This window comes from Lactuca sativa, chromosome 7, assembly GCF_002870075.4.
Source record: "Lactuca sativa cultivar Salinas chromosome 7, Lsat_Salinas_v11, whole genome shotgun sequence".
Classification (NCBI taxonomy): domain Eukaryota; kingdom Viridiplantae; phylum Streptophyta; class Magnoliopsida; order Asterales; family Asteraceae; genus Lactuca; species Lactuca sativa.
The window spans coordinates 36,578,963-36,589,897 of NC_056629.2; the positions used below are offsets into that span (position 1 = coordinate 36,578,963).

The 10,935-nt window shown below is 34.7% G+C and overlaps 1 protein-coding gene across 1 annotated transcript; it reads left to right on the forward strand.

Moving 5' to 3' along the window:
* The first annotated feature begins 1,683 nt into the window (after positions 1 to 1,683).
* LOC111880683 (integrin-linked protein kinase 1) lies at positions 1,684 to 4,816 on the forward strand. Its single transcript, XM_023877099.3, has 12 exons — positions 1,684 to 2,352; positions 2,486 to 2,560; positions 2,685 to 2,780; positions 2,888 to 2,973; positions 3,070 to 3,190; positions 3,282 to 3,361; positions 3,458 to 3,520; positions 3,662 to 3,780; positions 3,862 to 3,947; positions 4,053 to 4,174; positions 4,260 to 4,371; positions 4,491 to 4,816. The coding sequence occupies exons 1-12, from the start codon at positions 2,029 to 2,031 to the stop codon at positions 4,581 to 4,583; spliced, it is 1,377 nt and encodes a 458-aa protein (XP_023732867.1). The 5' UTR covers positions 1,684 to 2,028; the 3' UTR covers positions 4,584 to 4,816.
* The last annotated feature ends 6,119 nt before the right edge of the window (positions 4,817 to 10,935 follow it).

Consider the following 10,935-nt stretch of genomic DNA (forward strand, 5'->3'; position numbering starts at 1 on the left):
GGCTGTAAGCCAACAAACTCTGGACGGTTGGGTTGAATCCATGGGCTAACAAATCCTATTTGCATGTATTGTACTTATTAATATTGTGTAAGGTATTTTGGGGGAAACTCACTAAGCTTTGGCTTACAGTTTGATTCTTATGGTTTTAGGTACATTTGAGGATAGGGGTAAGGCGAAGGCGTGATTGTGCACATCTTTCTCGATATTTACTTGATCTATGAGTTTGGGATACTCTTATTATGTTTATAACTTTTGGAAACTATGTTTTGAATAATTTATGGATTTTGATATGATTTTAAAATGAAACATTTTGTCATGATTTTTGGGATGTTACACTTAACCCTAACCCCACGAATGGTTGATGCTAATTATTGAATAACATTCCCTTAGCTTTCCATATAATTAAAGCACATGATCTAATTATTTTTCCATCAACTTCTAATTATTTAACAAATTGACCATAAAAATTGTCCATTTTCTAGACCAATCAGAAAATAGTGACCAACATCCTAGACGGGGTGAGAATCATCATGCTAACGACTTAAATTCCAAACAAAATATGTAAAATACACATCACGAATTGTAACCAAAAGGCAAAAAGGTATAAGTTCAATTACAAGTTTTCCAAAAATGGGAATTGTTTGCTTGATTTTGGGACATTGGTAAAGGCAACTATTGCATGTGTTTTGGAATAGAGTAGTTTAATTTAATGTAGATTATGTGTCAAGTGGATCTTGATACTAAAACAAATTATATCCATGAGACTGATAGAAACATGAGAACATAACTATGATGATGGAAGTTTAGAAGATACATGAAAAGGGAAGCATGTAGTTGTGTTGCACTATCCTAAGGCATGCCTTCATCTTGTTTAGTTGTCTTATCCTCTTCCTCTATTGCCTCAAATACACTTGCTCTCAAGTCTCAACACAACCTTTCACCAATACCAACTTTATCAACCAATAAATTTATGGAGTTCATCCAAAAAATAATCTTTTTGGTTTGAATAGATTCCTACAAAGATCATGGTTCTGATTTCAGTCAGTCCTATATCCATCATAACATTGATGGTATGCAAAAAAGGTTATGCATACTTTTGTACATACCTCTTCAATTTTAGCATTTGTATAAACTCCTCCCTACACCGGAGATAAAATAGATGTAACACATATTCAAATTGGACAACATAGATGACATTTACAAACTTTTTCAAATGGACACGTACTTGCTTGATATTAGAGAAAGCTCCATCATCCCACAATTTTCCTCCAAATCCCCTCAAGGTAAATCATTCACAAATATATATAAGAGAATACTTTTAAGTTTTAACTTTAGAACAACATGAATAATTGACGGTAGAAATGAATTTCCACGATCATGGAAGAAACCTGATGTTTGCATATGTGAAAATCAAACATAAAAGAGAATATTATTAGATAATGTGACATTTCCACTACTATACCTTTTCTTTTGAATAGAGCAAATGATAATGAAAACCCAAAATCATGAATAACACATTTAATTAATTTTGTTGTATGATTTTGTATATTATTACATAATGTAACATTTCAACTAAACAATCTGTTTTACCGTTTATCAAAGTTGTTAAGGACAGTTATATAGCCATTTCGGGGGCATTTTGGGAAAAAAAAACAGGAAGGGTATTTACCAATAGAAATCAAGCCGAAGGAGCCAAAATGAAACTTTTCCTCTTGCTTGGTTTCTCCTCTATATTTCCGCAGCCTTGATCTTGACAATCTGTCACCAAATCAACGGAACCCTGTCTACGATCCTATTCAGATCAACGATTGTCAACGTCTTCATCAACGACGACGGCGAGATCCAAAGATGCAACACTGAAGTTTTCTGTCTCCGGGCATTGGAGTTGTTATTGGTACAAAATTCATTTCAAAATTTCAAGAATTTAGTTCGCAAAATGAGTGTATAAAGTATAAACAGTAGTTTTTATCCGGTTGGGTTCCAAGAAATTGCTCAACGGGCATTGGATATCACTTGTTTCGAGTAAAAATGGAGTCGCAACCACCAATTAGGTTTACGCTAGGGAGACAATCGTCAATGGCGCCGGACCGGGTTTCGGATTCCGATTCGGAAGAAGAAGAGGTTGATGGACTGGATGCGATTGATCCTAGGGTTAGGTTGATGTTTTTTTCAAGTGAGGGTAATTTGGATGGGATCAAGGAGCTTTTAAGTTCAGGAACTGATGTTAATTTTCAAGATATCGATAATCGAACTGCGTTACATGTGGCAGCTTGCCAAGGGTTTTGTGATGTTGCCGAATTGTTGTTGGAAGGAGGTGCTGAAGTTGATGTCAAAGATCGATGGGGTAGCACTGTAAGATTTTATAATTCCTATTAATGTCAATTTTTGTTATCTAATCACTGTTCTTCCATTTACAACATTCAGAGTTTTTGTTTATCAAGGCATTATAAACTCAATTTTGAACAATGTGATATTCCTTAAACAGCCTCTTGCAGATTCAATCCATTACAAGAACCATGACATGGTCAAACTCTTGGAGAAACATGGTGCCAAACCTCTCGTAAGTTCTTATACTTGTTATAAATCATAATAACTTCATATTCTTGTTTATATATAAAGATTTATAGTTATAATTTCTTATTTCTAATTGTTTCTTTTCTTAATTATAATCTGTATATACTTAGATGGCTCCAATGCATGTCAAAAATGCTCGTGAAGTTCCAGAATATGAAATTAATGCTAAAGAACTTGATTTTACAGATAGTGTCAACATTACTAAGGTAAGTAATCATTTGATTTAATTTATAATTTATAATTTATAATATATAATAAAATCTTTTTATTTTCTTCATGTGGTTAAATAAATGTTGTTTGGAACTTTTTTTAGGGTACATTCACCATAGCTTCATGGCGTGGAACTAAAGTCGCAGTAAAAAAACTTGGAGATGAACTTTTTACTGATAAGGAGAAAGTGTGGGTTGTTTAGTTACTATAAATATGTTTTTTTTTTTTAAAATAAATTGTAATACATTATTTTGTAATTTAATTTATTTTTATGGTTATTAACAGGAGGGCTTTTAGGGATGAGCTTGAATTACTTCAAAAGATACGACATCCAAATGTGGTTCAGTTTTTGGGTGCTGTAACTCAAAGTAGTCCAATGATGATCATAACCGAATATTTACCAAAGGTTTCTTTTCGATGAAGGGCATTTTCGTCATTTCCTGTCCTGTCTTATCTTAATTATTAAATAAAAAAAAAAAGTTTTCCATGTATTTTAGGGTGATCTTCGTCTATTTTTGAAGAGAAAAGAAGCACTAAAGCCGTCAACGGCTTTGAAATTTGCCATGGATATTGCAAGGTACTTGTTGTTTTAGGTAGAAGGGTATTTTTGTACTTTCACTTCTTGGTTAAAATTGTCTTTTTAGTTAATCGTAATAACTTTTGGCGATGTCAGGGGGATGAACTATTTACATGAAAATAAACCAGAACCGATTATTCACAGGGATCTAGAGCCTTCGTAAGTTTTTTTTTTTTTTTTTTTAACAAACTTTATATATATATATATATATATATATATATATATATATATATATATATATATATATATATAAATATTTTTTTTAAATTGTATGTTTCTTTATCATAATTGTTAAAACAGGAATATTTTGAGGGCTGATTCTGGACATCTAAAAGTTGCAGACTTTGGAATCAGTGAGCTGTTCAAAGTCACAGATAATGTCAAACAAGAAAAGCTCATGACATATAATGACACTACATGTGAGTGCTATTTTTCTACTTTCATTTCTTCCTATTATATTTAATTACTTTTTTTTTGAATGATTTGTTATAATATAACAGGGAGATATGTTGCTCCAGAGGTCTTTAGAAATGAAGACTATGATACCAAAGTCGATGTTTTCTCATTTGCCTTAATTTTACAAGAGGTATTACTACTATAATATCTTTATAATATATGTTTCATCTTTTTTAATATTTAAACCTTTTTGTTTACTTTAAAAATTAAATATTTGTCCTTTGATCTGGTGAAGATGATTGAAGGCTGCCAACCATTTTTCACGATGGATGAAAATGATGTTCCGAAAGCATATGTTGCAAATGAACGCCCTCCATTTAATGCTCCATCAAAAAGTTATGCCCATGGGCTTAAAGAGTATGTTCTATGAAGGATTGAAATGTCATTTTATATAATATTATATTTTGATAAGTTGTTTTTTTATAAATCTTTTATCTCACAGATTGATTGAACAATGTTGGCATGAGAATCCAAATGAGAGACCAACATTTAGGAACATAATCCCTCGATTGGAATCAATTTTTTATTCTATAAATCGTAGGAGGCGTTGGAAGGTATATATATTTCTTTCACTTTTTACACACACACATACACATACACATACACATACACATACACAGTTCTTTTATCTGCATTATTTCTATATTAAGTAAAAAAAGATATATCTATATAGGTTCGACCATTGAAGTGGTTTCAGAAAATGGAGACAATTTGGAAGAAAGAAGATTCTGAAAGAAGTAGTCGTGATCGATCATCTCACATTTAAAATGGTCAACATGCTATAAAATGGTCAACATTTATGGAAGACAAAGAAGGGTTTATGATTACTTGAAACTATTGAGCTATGTGTAGATTGATCTTATGTTGTTTATAGTTTCATCATTCTTGTCTAATTTGTTGCAAAAATGGATGCTTGTGTATATTGCTCAAAGATGTAATAGACTGAGCATGAGTATTGTTGTGGTTGAAGGTTAAACAATTAAACATGCATTCAAACCATTATGATCTAGAAATCTTTGAAATTCTTACGGATTTTATATATGTTTGATTTTAGGGATGAAGATTAAGAAAATGGGGTTTGATTTGTATCACGTTTGGAATTGATTTTGGTTGAAGTTGTTTAATTTTGGGGTTTCAAGATAGAGATGTATGTGAGAAGGGATATGAAGAGGATGGAAGTGACAAGGGTGAATTAGTAATCCTAACTTAAATACCTAAACAATTTGAAATTTGTTGATGTATTAGCAATTCTACGTACTTTTTATTAAGACATTCGAGGAGAAGACTACTCTAGCCACTATGACGAATTTGTTTGCCATGAAGTGGCATAAAGTTTTGCTAATGGAAAACAACGACCAATGTAAAACATGAAAAGTTAGTTAATTAAAGCACGATGCCTAAATCAGAATTCTTTTACTATTACACAACCTATTTAAAAGTAACCTTGGGAAACATGGCCTATGTAATAAACCCTTTACATAAAGCACAACTTGTGTAAAAAGGAAAATGGGTTAGTTTTTGTTCATTAACATTATAAGATCCCTTTAATAATTCTTGAAACAGGAACAACACGGCCCATGTAACTTGGTCGACTTAAAATGGCGAGATTAAAAGGGTTTATTTTTATTCTTCAACAACTTGAATTAAGGGTGAGTTCTCCTTGGTTGTAACTTTGTTTACTTTAATGGAAGATTTCTCATAAACTATAGATGTTGAAACTTTTTGTATGTAATAAATCTTGAAGTATGAAATATGGGGAACAAGTTTTCAAGCGTAGAACATCAAAATTATTAAACGTAATTTATGACTTGATGAATAAAGAAGTTTGACCAGAACTAGAGTTTTGATAATTTGCTAAATACTTGAAATTGAACATGAATGTCGATGGATTAATACATATGGTCATGTTATCCATAGTTATTAATATGTTACAAGTATGTGATTAGGGTTTACAAGCTTTGGATGATTATTGCATGTACAATTAGAAAAATCTAGATCCAAAGCTTTAGGGTTTGCATGTGCATCATATGATTGATGTTTTACTCATAACCCAACAATGGTATCAGAGTCTAGGTCCTTTTTCTTTTGTATTTGATGCTTAACTAAATAGTTCAAAGCTGAAAAGTCGAAAAATTTGCATCTGACTGATGAACTCGTTGTCACATGATGAACTCGACGAGTCAGGGCTACTCGACGAGTACAGTCTGTGACTCGGCGAGTTGGCTCGTCTGTTGGCAGATTTTTTCGGGATTTTGGCCAGAATTAAATTGGGATAATTACCAAAAACATTTTTAACTGATAAAATTTGATTTTTTTTCAATAAGGTATTGATTATCCTAATACAATTGAAAGAAAATTGTCAATAAATAAAATAATTACTTGTTTATAAGATAAAATTAATTATTTGTTTTTTTATTTGAATTATCTTCTCTTAAATCAAAGATTAGGTCAAATTATGTGATAAAGATTAATAATATGATTATTTAATTATTTTTTCAAATTTGATCTATAAGATGTTTTGAAAAGTTTCAAAACCTGCCCTTAAGTTTTGGAATTTTAAATTTTGATTAATAGTTTTAATTTTGAAATATTTAAATTCTAAACCCTAGAAGTTTACAAGTTTAAAATTCAACCCTTATAGTATTATAATATTATAAGATTAATAATTATATATATGTATAAGATAAGCTAGTCTTACCCTTAATAGGTCTTATTCACGAAGCTGATTTATAAGAGGGGGGGGGGGGTATAAGGTTACTACCTATAAAATGGTGGTTTAATGGGTGTATACTCTCACCCACCGCTTCCTTGATTGGTGGAGGGTCCTCAGCCGAACGGGTAGGATAGGACAACTAATTCCTCATTAATAAGTATAATGAACTATAAAGTAACTAAATGTTTTTATAAATTCTCAATATTAGTTACTTTAGGAAAAATGTGAAAGTGATGCTATTCCATGAAATTACACTTTGTACCTTGCCAAGTTGTTAGTGGAGCGTGCGTAGATAACAGACACACTAATTTGGGACTATCAATGGTGGCAAAGAGTAGCCCGATATTTATCATAGATCAATGGAGCGTGTGTGATTAACCGACACATTGATTAGGTGGTAAATGACATCGAGAGTACCAAGTACATTTGCATGGTTATTCACACCTTATTTGTGATCCTCGGTATCCTAATCACAAATTTGAAGGGCATATCGAGATTTAAACATGCCATTGAAAAGTTCAATGAATCTCAAAAGAATCTAGGAATTTCAATTCATTTAAAACTTAATTGTCTTTTTCGTTTTTCATGGTGGAAATTGGTAAATCACCATTTACCTACCTTGAAATTATTTGCAATTAGATTACGACATCCCTCTTCTTAATTGTAAATAATTGTGTTGGGTCTTAGCCCTAATTTCTCATTTGGGTGTTAAATTGAGGATTCTTATCTAATCTAAACTTTGTCTCTTTTCTTTTTCAGATGTCTACTCAAAAAACAACGCTTCTGGCTTATTCTCACTCATGAACTTGTGTGGGAGGGTGATATTCGATGGGGGTCTAACTTTAATGATTGGATCCACAACATTCGCATGGTCACCCGCTACGAGGACAAAGAGTACGTTCTCGACAAAGAGCTGAAGGAAATTAACCACACTGCTGCTACTCCCGAGGAAATTCCTGCGTACAAAACTCATGAGCAAGATGCTACAAAGGTTCATTGCACCATGCTCGCAACAATAACTGCTGAACTCCAAAATTCCTACGAGGACTACTATCCATACGAGATGCACCAAGATTTAATGGAAAGGTACCATCAAAGTGCTAGGCAGGAAAGGTACGAGATCATCGCTGTGATGATCACTACCAAAATGAAGGTTGGAGAGTCCATCACGGTCCACTTGCAGAAAATGCAAAGATTCGTGGACAGCTTGCTGAAGTTGAATGTAAACTTCGATTTTGAGTTGGCCATAGATATCATTCTACACTCCTTACCTCCCTGTTATGATCAGTTTTGTATGAATTATCATATAAACAAGGAAAAGGTCACTCTAAGCAAGCTTCAACGCTTGCTAAGGACTGCTGAAAGTAGTCTAAAGGAAAATCTATTGCATCTACTCCTACTACTGTTGCCCCTGTCTTGGCTATTGGGCAAGGAAAAGGAAAGAAGAGGAAGGCTCCTTCTAAGAGCCACAAGGGAAAGTCTCACGATGGTACCTCTTCTAGTATAGCCAAAGCTGGTCCTGTTGCTCCCTCTTCCAACCCGAAGGATGCAGAGTGCTTCTATTGCCACAAGAAAGAGCATTGGAAACAAAACTGCCCGAAGTACCTGCAGGACATCAAGGATAGGAAGATAAAGCCACCTTCATAGGTATTTATACTATTCAATCTAATAACTCATCACATGCTATGTATTGGGTCCTCGATACAGGATGTGGTTTTCACATTTGTTCTAATTTGCAGGGTCTAAGAAGAAGTAAGGATGTGGAGCAAGGAAAGATAAACTTGATCATAGGGAATAGGAAAACGTCGCCTGTCACCAAGATTGGAGTTTACTCTTTAGTGCTTAGTAGTGGGTTAGGTTTAGATTTGAATAATTGTTGCTACTCTTCCAAAATGACACAAATCATTATTTATTTTCATGGTTTGTATAAACAAGGTTTTAGATTTTCGTTTAATAATGGAAATGGTTCTATTAATGCTTTTTTTAATGGTACTCTCTATTTTGAAGCATTGCCTTGTAATGGTATATATGAAACTGTGATGGTTGTAGACAACTTAGGAAATGATGTGTTGCATATCGATTCTTCTAATGGTTTGGACAAAGCATGCTTGTGGCATTGACGTCTTGGACACGTCAACAAGAAGCGCATAGCCCAACTCCAAAAGGATGGAGTGTTGGAGTCATTCGACCTTAGGGATGATGACACATGCGAATCTTGTTTACTTGGAAAGATGACCAAGTCACCTTTCACTGGTACTTGTGAAAGGGGTGAGGGTTTATTGGATCTCATACATATAGATGTATGTGGGGCCTTTAGACCCACCACAAGGGATGCGAATCGCTTCTATGTGACTTTCACCGATGATTATAGCAGATATGGGTACATCTACTTAATCAAGCACAAGTCAGAAACCTTGGAAAAGTTTAAAGAGTTTAAGAAAGAAGTGGAGAATCAGTTGGGAATGAAAATTAAGATGCTTCGATCCGATCGAGGAGGTGAGTACCTTAGTATTGAATTCCACGACTACCTCAAGGAATGCAAAATTGTTTCGCAATTGACGCCACCTAGGACACCGCAGTTAAATGGTGTGACTGAGAGGCACAATCGAACCTTGTTGGACATGGTTCGTTCCATGATGAATCGAGCTTTGTTACCTATCTCATTTTGGGGGTATGCCTTAGAGACTACCGCCCATATACTTAATCTAGTCCCGAATAAGAAGGTTGCCAAAACACCTCACAAGATGTGGATAGGGAAAGCTCCCTCGTTGTCACATATCAGGGTTTGGGGTTGCGAGTCTTTCGTAAGACGAGAGACTCACGACAAGCTCGAACCTCCTGAGCGGTGTATTTTCATCGGCTATCCACAAAAGTCTTTTGGATATCTCTTTTATAGACCGAGTGACAATGTTGTCTTCGTTGCGAGGAGAGGGGTTTTCCGAGAGCGAGAAATCATATGCCAAGAAGACAGTGGGAGGCAAATTGATCTTGAAGAGCTTCAAGAATCAAATAGTGAAGAAACCTCTAACACTAGCGATCAACCCGAGGAGGAAACTCCTGTTGAACCAATTGACGAGTCCTTACCTCTTAGATGTTCTAGTAGTGTTAGTGTTCCACCTATGTTGTATGGTTTCCATATAACAAGTGAAGGTGATACGTTTATTAGTGATAGCACATTAATAAATTTGGATGAACCTAACACCTACAAGGAAGCCATGGCAGGCTCAGAGTCTGCAAAATGGAAAGAGGATATGGACAACGAGATTCGGTCCATGTATGAAAATCAAGTTTGGAACTTGGTTAACAGTGTGCCAGGTCGTAAGACGATCGGGTGAAAATGGATCTTCGAGAAGAAGACCGACATGGATGGGAAAGTACACACGTATAAGGCGCGACTGGTTGCAAAGGGCTTTACTCAAACTCCCAGAGTTGACTATGATGAGACCTTCTCACCAGTAGAGAAGATTAAATCTATAAGGGTTATGCTAGCCATAGCTGCATTTCATACTATGAAATATGGAAAATGGATGTCAAAACCGCTTTCCTTAATGGAAAGTTGGTTGAAGATGTTTACATGAGTTAGCCAGAGGGTTTTGTTAATGCAGAGCACCCTAATAGAGTGTGTAAGCTTGAGAAATCTATCTATGGATTGAAACAAGCATCTCGCAGATGGAATCTTTGTTTCAATGAGAAAGTCAAAGAGTTTGGTTTTTCGAAAAGCGACGATGAGTCCTGCGTGTATGTCAAAGCTAGTGGGGGTATAGTTAGCTTTCTCGTATTGTATGTGGATGATATACTGCTTATAGGAAACGACGTCCCAACCCTGCAGGAGGTTAAGTCTCAGCTTGGGAAATGCTTCGCTATGAAGGACCTCGGAGAAGCTGCTTATATTCTTGGGATAAGGATATTGAGAAATAGGAGTAGAAGACTAATAGGACTTAGTCAAAGTACTTACTTTGATAAAGTGTTAAAACATTTTAGCATGGAGAATTCCAAGAAAGGGGAGTTACCAGTCCAAAGCAATACCAAGTTAAGACTCAAGTTGACCGAAATTCCATCAGCTCTTCCTTTCTCCCTGTCATGTGACGCGAGCAACCACTGTCTATGTACCATTCATCGTCGAACTGCTCTTCACGTGTAACCTGCAAAAATTAAGCAGATTTAGGAACCCAAAGTTTCTTGGGTCCTTGTGAGCCTTTTACAGAACAGGGAATTGTAAGAGAAACATCAACCAAAAATGTTCTTTTTATTAAGGTTGTTTCATCTTTTCTTTTTATAGTGAAAACCTTGATTTTATTAGATTTGAGTTCTTTAGGTTCAGTTTTTGAATTAACGTTAGCAGTCTTTCGGTTCTTCACTTTGGGTTCAAACGACGTATTCTTATCGTTTTCTGGAAAGAGCTTTC